Source organism: Saimiri boliviensis, chromosome 5 (assembly GCF_048565385.1).
Source record: "Saimiri boliviensis isolate mSaiBol1 chromosome 5, mSaiBol1.pri, whole genome shotgun sequence".
Lineage (NCBI taxonomy): Eukaryota > Metazoa > Chordata > Mammalia > Primates > Cebidae > Saimiri > Saimiri boliviensis.
In genome coordinates this window covers 36,973,464-36,992,327 of record NC_133453.1, presented here as the reverse complement: position 1 = coordinate 36,992,327, position 18,864 = coordinate 36,973,464, and the positions used below count along the sequence as shown (strand labels likewise).

At 39.7% G+C, this 18,864-nt stretch overlaps 1 protein-coding gene across 3 annotated transcripts in view; it reads left to right on the top strand.

Annotated features, from left to right (window-relative positions):
• Positions 1-18,864, top strand: part of CD28 (CD28 molecule) — an 80,899-nt gene that overhangs the window by 52,525 nt on the left and 9,510 nt on the right. For all 3 annotated transcript variants that reach the window (XM_074399205.1, XM_074399207.1, XM_003925630.4), the window contains exons 2-3: positions 16,007-16,363; positions 18,340-18,464. In XM_074399205.1, the coding sequence (XP_074255306.1) occupies positions 16,036-16,363; positions 18,340-18,464 (453 nt within the window). In that variant the 5' untranslated portion in view covers positions 16,007-16,035. The remainder of the gene's footprint in view (positions 1-16,006; positions 16,364-18,339; positions 18,465-18,864) is intronic.

Genomic DNA, 18,864 nt, shown 5'->3' with positions numbered 1-18,864 from the left:
CTGGAAATAGATAAATGATAACACTTTGCAATTCCTACCTCATCATACTATTTGATGGCTTAATGACTTACTTTGCATATATTATTTTTATAATCTGAAATGTTCTCTACACCTCTTACCTGAAGAAGCCTTCTCTGAGATCCTACATGGCAAAGAAAGGGACTTCTTTCCCTCTCAAGTTCTCCAGATTATTATTGTATATTGACACATCTATTTTCTTTTCCACTAGACTATGAACTCCTTCAGGGCAGAATCATGTCTTATTCATTCTTATAACCTCTGTATTAGGCACAATGCTATAAGCATGTAGTTACTCAATAAATATTTGTTGAAGAAGGAAATGAATGAATTAGTAACAAAATGAGGAAGCATAAAATAAATATATAAATACATAAAATAAATCTGGTAAGATTAATGTAGAAAGATAAGCCTTTATGAAGTGTTGGGAATTAGACTGGACAGTAGACAAGATTTGAATGAATGTTGCTGTTAATAATAATTGCTAGCTAACATTTATTTTGCACTTATAATGTGCCAGGTACTATTCTGCCTGGCTTTCCCTATATTAAATCATCTAATCTTCCCCCAAGTCCTATGAGGTAGTTACTATGATTGGATCACTATGATTATACTATTTCATAGATGGGGAAACTGAAGCACAGAGCCAGTAGAGCATCTTGTTATGGTCACAAAGCTACTAAGTATGTAAATCCTGATGGCCTTACTCCAGGGTTCATTGTTCTTACTAATGCTGTGTTGTTTCAGGAAAGAAAAACTGGATTAATTTAGAAGTTAAACCAGGAGTTCTGGTTCATGCTCTTGGAACAGATGCAAGTCTGAATGTGTGAGGGCATGGAGAAGTAGGGGAGAATCCAGTTAAGCAAATGATTGAATACTGATCTCAGAAGTTCAAACTTTATTTTCAAGTAATTTTGGGGTAATGGGCTGGGTAAGAAGAAAATATTTCGGAATCCTTATCCTTGGAATGAAGCTAAAATTATGGGAATGGATGGTGAGTCAAAAGGAGAGAGCATAATGGTAGGCAAGCAGAGGGTGGAGCTGAATCTGGAAACTGGCTGTGATGGGAGTCAGCTGAAAAGGATGATTAGCTAGTGAAGGAGAGAGAGAAAGTGGTTAGAGAGGTGGGGGACGGGGGTAGTGAGGCTAGTGGAGCATCGCTAAAGCCAACAGGGGAAAGAGTTTCAAAGAGGTAGTGGCTAATAGCATTAAATGTAGGAGGGAAAGAGGAGAGAATAACGGCTTGGGATTTGGCTGAAAGGAGGCCAGGTGGGACTTTTGAATTTAGGCAGAGATATGGAGAAGAAAGACAGGGTTAAGAAAAAGTGGAGGGGGGCAAAACAGAGACAGTGAAAAGGAGAGGAAGTAGATAAGGTGAAGACAATTAGGAACTTACATCACCTAAAATGTCTACTATGGTATTTTGTGCATGTAATAATAAATGTTTGCAAATGGCTGAGTGACTTAAGTATGTTTGACATGTGGAAGGAGCCAAGTGACCCTGAGTGTGTGTGTGTGTGTGTGTGTGTGTGTGTGTGTGTGTGGTGAGGGTAGTATTGCAGGGCTGGAGGGTAAAGAAGTCTCTTTTTTCTTTTTTTTTTGAGACAGAGTCTTGTTCTGTTGCCAGGCGCCAGGCTGGAGTGCAGTGGCGCAATTTTGGCTCACTGCAGCCTCCACCTCCCAGGTTCAAGCAATTCTCCTGCCTCAGCCTCCCAAGTAGCTGGGAATACAGGTGCGTGCCACCATGCCCAGCTAATTTTTGCATTTTTTAGTGGAGATGATGTTGCCCGGGATGGTCTTGATCTCTTGACTTCGTGATCCGCCCTCCTCGACCCCCCAAAGTGCTGGGATTACAGCGTGAGCCACCGCACCCGGCCAAGAAGGCTGTTATTAACAAAGAAAGGAGGAGGAGTGAAAGGGCAAAAAGAGGGTAAGGGCAGTTTTCTTAAGGAGATGGGGAGGGAAATTTGTTGCATGGGAGATGGGCGTATTAGAGAGAGGAGGACAAATCTCTAAGATGAGGAGGAAGAGAAGAGATTTATTGGGGCAGAGATAAATTAGAATGAAGCTAGGGTAGATGAGTGATTCTATACTAGTAAACCTGAGATTAAAAACAAACCTCTCAGAGTAGGTCATAATGTTAAACTTATATCAGTAAGGGCACCTGGGTAATATACACCTTGACTCTGAAGACTTAGACCATGTGTACTTTAAATTCTTGCTTGAGTCCTCAACAATGCGCATTATGGCTAGGCTTGACCTCAGCTCATGGCTGAGATCACAGGGTCACAGGGTTCAAACCAACCCTGCCCAACATTATGGGCAGGGCTCCAGTTTCCAGTCAGGGATGTTAATCTTAGCATCTCCCTGTGTGTTTTGGAACAAGGATATGGTTGCTTGACCTTGGGTTTTGGGAGGCCAGTCTGCTATTCTTTTACTCTCTCTTTTTTCAAACTTGAAAACTAATCCCAAGGATTTCTCAAGATGGGGGATATGATTAGGAGTATTAGTCTGTCACATTTCAACAGAACTTTTCTAGGTGTTGGTTTCTTCATCTGATACATGAAAGGTTTGGGCTGGAGGATATCTCAGGTCTACTTTCTGACTTAAAAATGCTTCTGAAGCGGAATTTAAAAAAAAATCTAACTTTCATCAGCTCTAACAAGGTGACTCAACCACCCCATCCCTATGTGGATGTTCTCATGACCTGACAACAAATACAAGAAATTACAAACCAATCATCTCTGAAATCTCTTGCAGAAGTTGCTAACTAGGATCCTAGACGCTAATGTGTTTAGAAATGACTGCTGGACTTTGAGGGGGCAATGCTGCTTTTGCTGTCTCCTATTTTCCTATGCAATGTTAAGGTCCAACACAGTAATTACTCAAACTTCTGGGCCATGACATTTACCTGGGAGGTTCTGTATATGACAAGGTGGTCCTGAGCAGACTCTTCAGAGGTAGGTGATTTAGGCAGAATAGAACAGACAGGAAAAATATACTGTTGTCTTCATTACAGAGTTGTTTTGAATGAGGCACAGGAGGAAAATATGGTTCTCAAATTTGGTTACTAGACTAAAGCATATTTAGAAAACAATACATTAATAAAGGAAGTCTCTTTATACCTGTGGGTTTTCTTTTGATCCATTAACTGAATTACTATAATAATATATATGTACAGAAAGCCATAATTCCCTGGTTACTTCCTATTTGGACTATAGGCAACATTTTAGGACAGTAAGACTTGATTTTGGGGAGTTGTATGGTGGCTCTTGGTATCGGTTCCACTTTCATGTAAGTTAAGGTGCTCTTCCTATGTTGTCCCCTTCGATTTTCCTTTTACCATTAGGAGATCAGAGGAAAATTGCAGACCTGACCTGTGAACGGTAGGGACTGGGTCACGCTGCACCTGAGTTTATGTTGCTTTGAGTTTAGAAAGTTTTGGTCCCAGAGCACTCACATCCTGCATTGCTGGGTGGTGTCTCTGAGTGGTAAGGGTGGATTACAGCGCAGGTGATGGTTTTTAGCAATTTTAATATTAACTGTCATCCTAACACAAATGAACTTCCCAATATGCATTTCTGTCCCTGACTGGCTTCCTCGAACTCTAGTCCTATACTTCTAACTCCTTCTGGATCTTTCCTTCAGGGTGAACAAATTTCCTCTTAACTTACTTCATTTTGTCAATGATACCTCCACTCATACTCTTACCCAGTGCATGAACTCCATGTCAGTTTCCATTCCTTTTCACCATCAGTCTGTGAAACTAAGCACCAATAGCTTGTCCAGCTCTTTCATACCAGCTTCCACCTCTGCAGTTCAGGCCTTATGAACTTACATCAGTGCTATTGCATCAGCCTCCTGATTGGTCTCTGCCTCAGCTCTGCCCTTGCTCAAAGCCAAGGGCAGCCAAGATTGCTTGCTGCACTCCTCAAGGCTGTGCTAACCTTCCCAAAGCAGCATGTACCACATCATTCTCAACTCAGACATCTTCAGCATCTCCCATGGCCTTTCTGGTAAAATCCATATGCCTTTTCTTGGCATTTAAGGCTCCCCATGACTGGTATCAGCCATCTTCACCTGTTTCCCTCCTACATAAACAGAATGCTCTGCCAGTCCCCAATAAACCCTCAAATCTCTTTTTTTTTTTTTTTTTGTGAGACGGAGTTTCGCTCTTGTCACCCAGGCTGGAGTGCAATGGCGCGATCTCGGCTCACCACAACCTCCGCCCCCTGGGTTCAGGCAATTCTCCTGCCTCAGCCTCCTGAGTAGCTGGGATTACAGGCATGCGCCACCATGCCCAGCTAATTTTTTTGTATTTTTGGTAGAGACGGGTTTCACCATGTTGACCAGGATGGTCTCAATCTCTTGACCTTGTGATCCACCCGCCTCGGCCTCCCAAAGTGCTGGGATTACAGGCTTGAGCCACCGTGCCCGGCTAAACCCTCAAATCTTAACCTGTCTAAATTTCCCCCAGACCTTGTGTCCCAGCTAAATGCCAAGTCTCAATAAAAGCCTACAGAATCGTCTTGTCTGGAAAAAAAACCTCTTTCATGTGACTATCAATGACCCTTTATAGGGTTCATGTACCACAGATGGCTTTGGAGAGTAGGTGATTGTGTACCTGCCTTAGGATTTCTCCTAGGATGAAACATTAGGATAAAACACAGCTCTGTCTTTTACATTTTCCCATCTCCTAAGAACCAAGTACATTAGGTCCCTTACTTATTTGATGAATCAATGAATGAATGACACTGTCACAGCAGAAGTCAGACTACCGAAGAACAATTCTCTGATACATCAAAATTTCTTTTCAGAAAGTACTCATTGATTGTTTTTGATAAGTTTCCCCTCTCAAAAATGAACACCTTAGGTCTTGGTACTCAGATGGAACTTTTTGCTACTGAACTATCTGACCTTTGAGTTACTTTCTGACAGTTACATGTAGCACATTATTATTATTATTATTTGAAATGGAGTCTCACTCTGTGCACAGGCTGGAGTGCAGTCGCACAATCTCGGCTCACTGCAACCTCTGCCTTCCAGGTTTATGCAGTTCTCTGTCTCAGCCTCCCAACTAGCTGAGATCACAGGTGGCCGCCACCATGCCCAACTAATTTTTGTATTTTTAGTAGAGACAGGATTTCATCATCTTGGCCAGGCTTGTCTTGAACTCCTGACCTCCTTGATCCACCCCCCTTGGACTCCCAAAGTGCTGGGATTACCGGCATAAGCCACCACACCCAGCCCACAATAATTTTTTTAAAAGGACAAGGACAAGTGTCCTCTACATTATAGTGTCTGCCTGTGTAAGAACACAAAGGGTAAAGGGTAAAGGTGGGCCTAGATTAGTGCTGATGAAAAGCAACTTGTTTAGTAAATTATTTATTTATTTGAGATGGGGTCTCACTTTGTTGCTCAGACTGGAGTGCAGTGGTGCGATCACCACTCACTGCAGCCTTGACCTCCTGGGCTCAAGTGATTCTCCCACCTCAGCCTCCCAAGTAGCTGGGACTACAGGCACATGCCACCACACCCAGGTACGCCTACACCCAGCTAATTTTTGTATTTTTTGTAGAGATGGGGTCTGATCATGTTTCCCAAGCTAGTCTCCAACTCCTGGGCTCAAGCGATTCACCTGCATCAGCCTTTCACAGTGCTGGGATTACAGGTGTGATCCATTGTGTCAGGCCTTTAGTAAATTTATTAATCAGGATTCTATTTCTGTTGTTACCTATAATCATTTTTCCTTGTTCAAACTAAAACCTCTTTAGATTTTGTTTTAATAAACCATGCTTTCTGTCAAGAGGAGTTGATGTGCTTGATAGAACTGGTAGTTGTGACATACACAGTCTTGGCCAAGGCTGGTTGCTTGGTCTGCTTCCCTTGATGGAAGTCATTGCTTCTGTCATGGTGGCCTGCTCTACACAACTCTCTTTCCTTCAGATTCCGGTAATTTTACCCTCCCCTGGCTTCTTTAGACCTCATGGTGGTCACAATTCTGCTGCTTCAGGTCACAGGCTCTGGCACTACTCTTTTTGGTTCTGCTGTCACCACACTTTTGCTAACAGTCCTTTCATAAACGACCCTCTACTCTTGCCCAAATTTGTGTGTGCCGTCTGTTTTCATTTGGGATCTCGAACAAGACAACGTATAGTTGGTCCTCCGTATCTATGGGTTATACATCTGTGGATTCAATCAAACATGGATCAAAAACAGTATTTGTGGGATGCAGAATCTATGGATAAAGAAAACCAACAACTGCATGACTTGAGCATCCATGGATTGTGGTATCTGCAGGGGTCCTGGAACCAATCCCCCATAGATACCAGAGGACAGCTAAATATGCATGTTTATCATGCTTATTCAAAGCCCCCCACATTTTTTTTTTTGGGAGAGACTTTCCTTACATCTTCATTTCTTGTGAAAATGGGCAGAGTTCCAAGATAACAGTCAACAGAAAACTGGTGAATTGACCACAGAATTATTTTTAAACCATAACCTGCATTATTAACATTATTATTACCATTTTTTCTTTCTTTTTTTTTTTTTTTTTTGATATGGAGTCTTGCTCTGTCACCCAGGCTGGAGTGCAGTGCTGTGATCTCAGCTCACTGCAACCTCCACTTCCTTGGTTCAAGTGATTTTCCTGCCTCAGCCTCCTGAGTAGCTGGGATTACAGGCACCTGCCACCATGCCTGGCTGATTTTTGTATTTTTAGTAGAGATGGGGTTTTACCATGTTGGCCAGGCCTGTCTCAAACTTAAGTGATCCTCCCACCTTGGCCTCCCAAAGTGCTGGGATTATAAGTGTGAGCCACCATTCCCAGCCATTTTTTTCATTTTAACATGAATTTCTGGGAAAGAAAGGCTGGGTCCATTCAAAGCATGGTAGCTCATGAAGCTCAAAGAGGATGGTGAAAGGTGCTACAGTCTGGTGAATGTTTCGTACTCCTCTTTCTCTTATCAGAAGGAAGCCAGGCCACCAGCTAAGGTTATCGGAGCCATAGACCATTGAGTCCCCCTTTCTTCTCAGGGAGCACAGTTTGTCTCACAGTTTCCTGAGCAACCAGCGGGTTATCTTGTAGGGGAAACTTCCCCTTCCAGAGCCAGAAAAGGAGCCAGTGGTCAGATGGTCACGTGTTGAAGGGTACCCTCGGCCTGAACAGGAAACGTACTCAAAGGAAAGTTACAGTAACTTAACAAGCTCTGTGGTCAGGAGGGAGGTGCTTTTCTGTGCCAGGGAAATCAGCGTCACCTTCACACAGTTTGCTCACAAATATCATAGGGCAAGATGGCTGAAAATAAAAGCTTTCATTTTTTTTCAGTTCTTACGTTAAATTCTGTTCAGTCAGAATTTTAAAAAGGAAACGAGATGATTAGGATCTTACAACCTGATTTTTCAACTGCAAAAGAAAGTCTATGATGTGCATAAATGGAACCTGATAAAGTTCTTAAAAGTTCTGGAGGAAAATCACATCGCTAATTAAACGTGCATTCCAGCTCTCTGCTTCTTTAGCTTCCCAGTACATATTCCAGTCTTGAGTGCTGCTGATTTTACTCTCTGTTTCACTAGTGCCTATGTGCCATTTTATTTCTCTATGGTGCTATGATTAAAAAAAGGAAAGATAAGAGTATTATCAACTTAAACATGACAAACAAATGTAATTCACAAAGCCCTAAAGTTAAGGATTTTCCTAGCGAAGTCCAGACTGAAAAGTGACTTTATGTGTTGACTTATGTCTATGCTCAATCCCTTTTGTACACTTGGGTAAGCTAGAATGGAGGATCTCAATGCTACAATTATTACTTGTGACTCAGTAATAATTTGTAAGATGCATTTGATGTGATCATATTTTCTGCAGGCCTTATCTGGGATCCATCTATGACCTTCAGGAAGTCTTTGAAATTATAAGCAAAATGTTTTCTATATGAGCATTAGATGCAAAAAAAGTTCAGAAACATACTTTTTCTAGATATGAACGTGAAATAAATTCAGTCTTGCTGAATGAACGAAGTTGTGTTTCTGTCCATTTATGATTTAAAACATTATTCCTAGGTGCCTAAATAAATAAATTGTGTGACCTTGTTTGAAAAGTCATTTCCTTCTTTTTCCTCATCCCCACCCCAATGGCCTGTTCTATAAAATAAGGGATTGGCATAGATCATCTTCAAGTTTCCTTCCAGTTGAGTTTTTTTTTTTTTTTTTTCCAGGATAAGACTCTAATAAAACAGTGGGGAAAATGACATTTATTTTGTTCTAGTTCTCTTCCCATTCAATTCACTCCCCTGCTTAATGGTAATCTCTTCCCTAACCCTTACTCCAGACATCTAGTAGCATCCTCCCTATCAAGTCCAACTTTGAGAGGATCTAGAACCAACCACTGAAACTGTGTTGAAATTTTGATGCAACATGGCAGAGGGAAGTGAACCATAGATTAGAAATCATGAGGGGTGAGCTTTAATCTCAAGGATCATATATGTTTCCTGTAACTTTGGACAACTCACCTACCTCTTTGACCTCAGTTTCCCCATCTGTAAAACAGGCATAAAGATGACTGTCCTGTCTATTTACTTCACAGTTGAATACAGAGTTCAGATGAGATAAAATAATAGAGACCATTTTATAGCCCTGTGAATGTAAGCCATAGTTACTCATTTAAGCCAATGTGTTTCCCATATTGCATTTTAGGCTTCATTTTCTTCGGAAATCTAAGCATTAACTGAGCTGGTGGGAGGGTCCTTTTAAGGTCAGGGTTCTTTGTTGCTGGGAGCCACACCTTAGAGATGGTTACTACCCCATCTGTGCAGAGGGTTGACCTGGTTACTAAGTATGGTAATTGATCCGTTTATACGAGGTGTAAGCAGCAAGTTTTTTGTTTTGTTTTGTTTTGTTGTTGTTGTTTTTGAAACCAAGCTTCCCCACCACCCACTGCCATTTTCATGGAAGTTCAAGCAAGTTTCAATTTTCCCGAAGCCGGCTGTATCACAAGGTTCACAAATTATCTGTGGGAAATCTTTTAGCTCTCACTGCCTTGCTCACAGCAGCAGATGAGCACCTTCTCACCTCCGATCTCACTCTTCATGCTGCCTGTTAAGCAGGACCTGTGAGGGAAAGAGGTTTGAGGTTAGTGCTTCCTGTCTCCACACCTTTAGCTGGTTTAGCTGCTAGGAAAGGCTTTGAAAAGCAAAGCACTAAATTCATCATCAAAACAACTTAATTCAGCTAGAGACATGTCAGTCAGGCCAATCTTTTGATAACGTAAGCAAAGAAAATGGATGGGTTGACAATGTTTCTTCTAACCTAGTAGGTTTGACCTAGGTAGACCTTACTTGAATACTCACAAGAAGGAAAATCAAATATTCATAGGGAAAGGGCTAGGGTCTGCTAACATCCAAGCAGCCTAAGAAGAATGCTTTCCACTGCTAGCATGAACTGGATCAAACAGAAGTTATGATGAGGGAGCTAAATATTTGGGTTTCTTCTGAGTTTAGATACGTCCTTACATTTGTGATATGTCCTTACATTTATAATATGTCCTTACATTATTTGAAGTACTATGGATTTTCAAAAAGTCAGAGAACCAAAATACATAACAAAGCCAAATGTCATCCGATATTCTGATTATCAGCTACTTTGAGTTCTCCATGTTTTGACTTCACTGTCATAGAGCAAGGGGTGTGCATTTTCACACATGCCCCATTTTAAAAGAAAATAAGAGAAATCAGAATTACTGTGTTTACTTGAAGTCATAAGAATCACACATACTCAGTATCACTTAGAGTCACTGGTTATCTTTTTCCAGCAGCAAAAGTAAATTTCTTTCATTTAGTGTCTCACAAAGCAAAAATAGATTTTGAGGTTCTATGTGATAGTTTCCCATTTGGGCTTGTCTGAATTGTTAACGTGAACCAAGGTGGGACCAAATGCTATAAGGATATAAATATTGATAAACAAGAGATTTTATCAGCCACCTTGAACTCAGCTTTAACTCTAAACTGGGAGGCTGTTAGCTACATATTAACACATAGTAAGCAAACTATTTCAAGCATAGTATCTATGTTTGAGAGCCAGCTAATTAAAAAATAATCTATGTTGACACAGAAGAGGGAGGAAAGTAAACATAATCGATAAATTGGATGGCTTTTCATCAAATGGCCTTAATGAAAACCCATGGTTTTCAAGCTCTTTTCCAGCAAAATCTTAGGACAAAGAGTCACAAAGTAAAGCATTTTTTGTTTCCTTGCTCAGTTGCTGGACATGCCATCAACCAAGAGAATATTGAATATGTAGCAGCCAGCCTAGACAATGGGGCCTTGCACTGCTCCTCCCTGAGGAAGTGCTCAATCTGTAGTGCTGAAGTAGAATAGGTTCAAGAGAAATCCAATCAGTCTGAACAATGCTGAGGCTGAAATTTGGAGTCCCCATTATGGACAGAAGGAAAATCTATCATCTAGTTGTCTCACTAAATTATGCCTTGTGAAGGAAAAATAGTTTCAGGAGAGAAGGATTGCTGCTTCTGCCTTCTGAAAAACAACAAATACTGAAATAAGCTCTTAAGAGTCCACTGTGTTCTCAGTAAACTTTGAACTAATTTGTATTTTCTTTGCAATGATAACTCAGTTTGGAAGAATGTCTTCTTCACGTCCCAGATGTCCAAAGTGCACCTCGATTTCCGAGCTGCCTATTGTGGTCTTGTAATGAAGAAGAGATGAGTGAAAAGAGATTTAGGGCAAAGGGAAAACAGTTGCTGTTTGGTCTGTGTGGCCTAAGGACAGCCATTTTTAACTCCTCCTTCGTCACTTACCACATCTAAGCCAATGTTGAGTTTTTCAAAGTGTAGCCTGTAAATATTTCCCGAGTTTATTCACTTCTTTCAAACCATAGCCAAGTCTCTTATCACCTCTTGGCTAGACTACCGCAACTGTATCCTAACTGGTCTACATGTGTTCACTCTTGCATCCTTCAAAGTTACCTTCCACGTTGTTGCTAAAGTGATCTATATAAAATGAAAATTCATGCGCATCACTTTTCTGCCTAAAAGCCTTCATTAGATCTTTGTCACCTGCAGAAGACAGCTCAAGCTCTCTAATGGCATGAACTATACTTGCTTTGACAATCTTGTCTTTCATAACTCTTGGACCAGCAAAAAGGAGGTAGCCGTAATCCCCCACGTCTGCCACACTCTTTCTTACCCTCCTCATCTCCATTGCCCAGACTGTCCTTATTCTCTCTTTGTCTTATCCTCCCCACAGTTCCCTAACTCATCCTCAGCCCAAACCCACACTCTCCCACCCTACTCCAGTCCCCAGTACAAAGACACATCTTAGCCCTGCTAACTTTTACTTAGTAAAAGTTGGTCAAATCCATGTATGTATAATCCTTCAGGACTCAGGTCAACAGTCATCTCTGGAGATCCGTTAGCTGGTTTCCCAGTTGTCCCCAGAAGCTTTGTGCAGATCACGGTGTCACTGTGTTTAAAGTAGGGTCTATTTATATCTTTCTTCCCCACTAGATCGTGAGCTGTCCAGGGACAGGAACTGAGTGCCATTCATTTTTGGGAAATCAATTCTTCTCTCCTATGTGCATCTTAGGAGCATGTCACACTCTAAGTTAGACAAGACATATTCAGCAAACCGCTGGACTCAAGATGCCGTAGCTTTTCTTCCTTCCTCCCTCTCCCTTTCTTCTCTCCACCTCACTGTGGGTGCTGGGAGAGGGAGTCAAACTGGGGAGTCATCTGGGGTTTCTCTCCAGCCCACACTTGCTTTTTTATCCCCATAAAGAAGTCCTATTCTCATTCTCATCTTTTTCTTTATATCAGCTCACAAAGGCAGATCAGGAAGAATTTGAATATGCATTAAAACAGAAGCCGAATAATTAGCAACAGAAACACAATTGGGGGGTTTGGTGAGCAAGCAGAAATACAAATGCCTAACCTGCACTCTCTGAAAAGGAGGGGAGGTACTGGCATTTCTTGCTGGAGTTGGTTGCTCTTCCAATCAGAACTGACAATGACTCCTTCTAAGTAAAAAAAGGAAACAAACTAAATCAAAAGCAACAACAACAACATACAAATTGGATGTTTGTATTAAGATAGGTTGAATTTTTGATTCTTAGCATGTTTACTTTTCAGTGCTTTTGCAAAATATTTGTGGAACAAATCATACGTGATGTTAAAGTTGTTGACATAGGTTTTGAAAAAGGATTTAATGAGATGGTAGTCAGACCTAGCTGCCGATGACAATAGTACAGTCGGATCAACCATCTTTCACTCTAACAATTATTTAATGAGAGTCTATTAGTCATACTGTGTTAGGTAAAGAGGCATAATATGTGGTCTTTTCTGTCAAGAGGCTGGAAACCAGGGGCCTAGGGGAAATGCACATGAATTCAAAGCTAAGCAAATTGAAGCATGTGAAACAAGAGTTGTTCAAAAGGGAGAACTCGACCAACTGTCAAGTGAGCGATATTGACAGTAATCATTTTGAGACCTGGGAAGGGAGTGGTGCTCTGTGCCAAGGAGTTAGTAGACAACGCTCAGAGGTAGGAATGCTCACAGTGTGTTCCTAGGATATTGGCTTAAATGATCTGCCTAATTAGGAGGGTTTTGCTTTGAGGAAATGATGTTGGAAAAGCCTGTGGAGGCCTATTTGAGGATAAGAAGTTAGTTTTCCTCTGTTACACCACTGGTTCTTAAACTTGACTGCCATCTCTAGAATTACTAGATAAACTTAAAAAAAAAGGAAAATGAATGGATGCCTGGGTCCTATACCCAAGTCCTATACCTGATTTAATTAGCCGTGGAAAACTGAAGGCTTTTAGATTTCCACTAGGCCATAGTGACTTTTAACCCAGTAGAATATTAGAATCAAGTGGGGGAACTTTTAAGACAATATGAAAGACAATGTGAAAGACAATTCACAGAATGAGAGAAAATATTTGCATATTACATATCTGATAAGAAACTTGTATCAAGTCTGAGACAGGAGGATCACCTGAGGTCGAAAGTTCGAGACCAGCCTGGCCTACTTGGAGAAATCCCATCTCTACTAAAAATAAAAAAATTAGTAAGGGTGGTGGTGGGCACCTCCAATTCTAGCTACTCGGGAGGCTGAGGCAGGAAAATTGCTTGATCCCAGGCAGCAGAGGTTGCAGTGAGCCAAGATCGTGCCACTGCACTCCAGCCTAGGTGACAGAATGAGACTATGTTAAAAAAAAAAAAAAAGAGGATAAAAAATGTATAAATAACTCTATAATTCAATAAGAAAAAGATAAATAACTAGTTAGTAAATGGGCAAATGATCTGAATAGACATTTCTCTAAAAAGAATAGACCAATGGCTAATAAACACATGAAAAGATAAATAATACCATTAGTTATTAGAGTAATGCAAATCAAACCATGATGAGATATCACTTCATGCCCACCAGGATGGCTATAATAGAAAAGATGGACAATAACAAGTGTGGACAAGGATAAGCATAAAGTGGAGCCCTCATTCACTGCTAATGACAATGTATGATGGTGCAGTTGCTTTGGAAACAGTTTAACAATTGCTCAAAAAGTTAAACAGAGTTACCATATGATCCAGCAATTTCACTCCTGCTAAATATCTAAGAGAGTTGAAAACGTATGTCCACATAAAAATCTGTATGCAAATGCTCACAGCAGCATTATTCATAGTAGCCGAAAAGTGATGAATGGAAAAACAAATGGAAAATACAATGGAATATTATTTGGCCATAAAGAGTGATAAAGTTCTGATGCATGTTACAACATGGATGAACCTTGAAAACATTATGCTAAGTGAAAGAATCTAGACACAAAAAGCCATATATTGTATGATTCTATTTATTAAAAAGGTCCAGAGTAGGCAAATTCATAGAAGCAAAGTAGATTAGTGGTTTCCAGGGACTTAAGGGAGGGAGGAAGAGGGGTGATGGTAAATGACATAGTATTTCTTTTTGAAGTAATGAAAATATTCTGGAATCAGATAGTGGTGATTCATTCATAACTTTGTGAATATGTTAAAAAAATCTCTGGATTTTACACTTTAAGACAGCAAACTTTATAGTGACTGAATTATACCTCGATCAAGTTATTATTTAAAATAAAGAAAAAAATTTAATCCTTCTCCTCCTGTCTCCCCAGCCTAGACCAATTAAATCAGAATTTCCAGAAGTGGGAGGACCTAAGCACAGATATTTTTTCATTTTAAAGTTCTTGATATAAACAGCACTGATTTTTTAACAAAGAATTTTGTAGAGATGGGGTCTTGCTATGTTGCCCAGTCTGGTGTTGAACTCCTGGATTCAAGCAATCTTCCCACCTTGGCCTACCAAAGTGCTAGGATCACAAAGGTGTGAGCCATCATGCCCACCAGCATTGTTGATTATGTAGGAGACAAAAAGCTACTATTAATTTAGTTCTCTGCCAGTCCCTTCTTGGCAAAACAAAAACAAAACACCTGTGTGTATGAATTCAAATTCAGTGAAATTGTAAATTTCATTTAAAAATGAATCTGATTCTATTTGGCTCTTTGGTGTGGGTATATGGGATGTTGTTTCAAATAAAGAAAATGCAAGTAGGTAAATAATTATTAGCATAACCCAAACAAGAGCAAAAAAATGCTTTTGTTTGTGTTGAAATTTGAATCAAAGACACAAAGTGGTTTGTTGTAGAAACATTTTGGAAGTTCTCTTGGTTGCAAAGTTGATTCTCAGTGCTGCAGTGTTCTATTTCTCAGGTGGTTGTAGACAACTTGGGTTTTAGTTCTGGCTTTGCTCACCATTTGTTTGGTGACTTTAGACAAACCAGCTAATGTTTCTAGGCCTTATATAGCCATTAGGAAAAAGAAAAAAAAGAAATAATACTGTCATGTGCCAGCAATGGGGATACCATGGGAAATGAGACAATGTGTTCTCTTCTCTTATGGAGTTGATAACCTAGTTTCAGTTTCCGTGCTTTTAAAGATTGAACTAAATAATCTCCAGGTTCTTTGATGTTTTATTGGGATAGGAGCAAAGGTAGATGATGGACCAGAGAGATAACTCCTGTAAGACTCTTTCACCTTTTATGATTTAAGGGCATAAATCTATGAATTTCTTGAGGAGGCTATTCTATGAATTTGGTGTGGAAAACAAATTAAAGCAAACTTTTGGGTTACATTTTTTCCTATCTCTTCATCCCATTCTTGGAATGGGATGAAATATTTTCAAAATATTTTAATTCCTTTACAAAATCCCGTATCACAACTTAAAAACAAATCTATTTGTAGACTGGGCATGGCGGCTTATACCTATAATCCCAGCACTTTGGGAGGCTGAGGCAGGTAGATCACTTGATGCTAGGAGTTTGAGACCAGCCTAGCTAACATGGTGAAACCCTGCCTATACTAAAAAAATATAAAAATTAGCCAGGCGTAGTGGTGCATGCCTGTAATCCCAGCTACTCAGGAGGCTGAGGCAGGAGAATTGTTTGAATTTGGGTGGTGGAGGTTGCAGTGAGCCAAGATTGCACCACTGCACTCCAGCCTGGGTAATAGAGCAAGACTGTCTCAAAAACCAACCAACCAACCAACCAACCAAACAAACAAATCTATCTGCGTGTCTGTCAGGCAATAAAATTACCTCCAAGTATATCACTCTATCAGGAAATCGGCCCAATGCATAATTAATATTAATGTCTCAGGAATAGATTCAAAAATTGTGAGTGCATGGCTGTGGTGCTCATTGCCAAAAGAAAGTCATGTGCTGTCTTCCAGGTGAAAACATGCTCCATTGTTCCATTCAAAAGAGGACGAAAATAATATCAAAATGTTAACTTTTGAACTCTCAGTATAATTATCCCCCCAAGAGGTCCTACATTTTCTCCCAAGAGAAAACCTTTGCTGGAGATCTGTTCATTTAGTTAATTAATACATTTTGCTTTCAGGAGTAAAAATTATCCTTATATTCTTGTTGTAAGCAAATAATTTTTCCCCCAGGAAACAAGATTTTGGTGAAGCAGTCGCCCATGCTTGAGGCGTATGACAACTCGGTCAACCTCACCTGCAAGTATTCCTGCAATCTCTTCTCAAGGCAGTTCCAGGCATCCCTTCATAAAGGAGTGGATAGTGCCGTGCAAGTCTGTGCTGTGCATGGGAATTACTCCCAGTTGCTTCAGGTTAACTCAGCAACGGGGTTCAACTGTGATGGGAAATTGGGGAATGAATCAGTGACATTCTACCTCCAGAATTTGTATGTTAACCAAACAGATATTTACTTCTGCAAAATTGAACTCATGTATCCTCCTCCTTACCTAGACAGCGAGAAGAGCAATGGAACCATTATCCACGTGAAAGGTAACATATAACTTCACTAATATACCACCCTAAAGTGATGGTTTTCAAATGCAGTCCAGAAAACTAGGTCTTGGTCAGTGGTAGGGTTGAATAAGGCCTAAGTGATTTGATACTAACAAAGACAAATAATGTTTTCAGAAAGTTTTTTCCTTTTACTGTAGAGTTTCAAGGTTATATTTTGAATATCTTTATTTTCCTTTGCTGACATTGAGTGGGAGAGTAAGTGATAAAGTTGCAGCATGTGGGACTAGATCATTCATTTTTCTCCATTTGAGTGGGTCATGGCAGAAAAAAGGTTACCATTAAAATGTAAGCCCAGGTGCCCTCAAGTAACAGCTGGATCTAATGGGTTAAGACTCAGGAAGACTCAGTTCTATTTCTAAGTAATTCTTTTTTGGGGGTCCATAATTTTCCTCTGTAAAAGTACCTTTCCATTTTCTTAAACATACAAAGAATGCTGAACTTTGTATGTTCAAAACCAGGGGACATGAAATTTGCTATTAATCAACTCTGCAATCTTGGATAAGTCACCTAACTGTTTCATAGTCAAAAACTCAATACAATTATTAAGCAATATTGGTGAATTAGTAAACATAAGTCTACTGAGCTTTTGTTGATGTTATGTTCTCTCTAAATGGTGGGGAGAAAAATTATGATTCCCAACTCAAAAGAATATAGTTTATTGACAGCAACAAGTAAAATTTGATTTTTTTGGCATACATTGTGTATACGTCATAGCTTTTCCCTTTTGTGGAATGATAAGAAAAATATATGTTTTTTTTATATCGAATCCTAGCATAATGCCAATTAATGGTTTTTCTTCTGTGCTGGAACAGAGCTGTGCTGATGAAAAATAGGATACTAAATAAGGAAAGAACCATTAACTTATTGTGGCAGATTAGCTTTTGTGTTCTAGCAAAATAGAGACAATTAATGTGTGAATATTTTGTTTACTAAATTCTATTTAGATTTCTAATATCTACAATGTCCAAGCAGAATATTTTAATGTATCAGGTCAAAGGTTAAACAATTATGCTATTTTGCTTGTAGTTAAGAGTGAAATATTTTTTCCTATATGAATGATACTACTACTTTAGGATAGTATTTTACATATATGAATACACACATATACACATAAAATGTCATTTATAGTAGAACTGGGAAGGACACCAATGATCCTGTACTTAGTAATTTTCAATCCTGTCTGCATATTATACTTTTGAGTAGGTTTTAAAAGAAATATCAATGCCTAGTTCCAGACATTGAGATTCTGGTGTTATTGATATGGGTTGAGGAAAGGGTGCTGGACATTGTTATATTTTCAAACTTTCTCAGATAATTTAATGTGCAGCTAGAATTGAAAATCAATGGACTAGAGGATTATTGGTATGCTTTCTAGTTCTAATTTTCTGTAATTTTGAATAGAACTCTACAGGTTCCTTCTCATTCCCTTTTGATTCCCAAAGATATAAAGCTACTTGTTCATCATCATATAATCTATTAGATGGACTTGGAGCTAGAAATTTATCCTCTGATTACCAGTGCAGTGTTCTACTACCATATTAGGCTGATGATTTTTTTAAGGCTTGAAAACATGTATTTTATTCAACTTATTCCAAGGATGCAGTTTCGGGTCCTGATTAACTATCTTCTGATAGAAGAAAGGAGTGAAGTTAGGTTAAGGCCATTGGAAGTTACCATTTTGAATCACACCGTAGATTCCACAGAGTCAAGTGAACACAAGTCTCCAGGGTACTATCCTAAAGTAATGGCTTTCAACTGTAGTCATGAAAACTGACCAGGTCATGGTCAGTGGTGGGGTTGGGTGAGTCTCAAAGCGGAAATCTATATACTCTAAGCTGATGGTATTTTAAATATTTGTATTTCTTTCACATTTTTCTCTGACGTTCGCAAGGAGGGAAATATACTCAATTGCAATTCCTGTATCATTTAATCCACTCTATTTTATTTTTCAGGGAAACACCTTTGTCCAGGTCCCCCATTTTCTGGACCTTCTCAGCCCTTCTGGGCACTGGCAGTGGTTGGTGGAGTCCTGGCTTCCTACAGCTTGCTAGTAACAGTGGCCCTTAGTGTTTTCTGGGTAAGAGAAGAAGCACTGCTTTTATGTAACATTTCCACTGCACGTGCAATCTGAACATATTCAAGAAGTTTGCCTATGTGGTTTATTTTCTGTTTAATATATGATGATGATTATTTTCTTTTCCCCATGCATGAGTAGGTTTTCTTTTAGCCTGTTCAACTTTATCTGAGCTAAAAATCTGTTATGAGTTAATTTTCCCAGAAGGCACTGAGTAGGTGGCCAGGCAGAATAAGAAGCTAAATGGGCAAATTAGGGTGGGGGGATTAGGAGTAGTTATCTTTCTTCTTCCCATTTTGCGATGTAATTATGACACATAAAACAGTGTTAATGCGTATGCATGTATAAACAGCTAGGCAACTTGGGAAGCTAGGCAACTAAAGCCAATGTACAATGTTGGCTT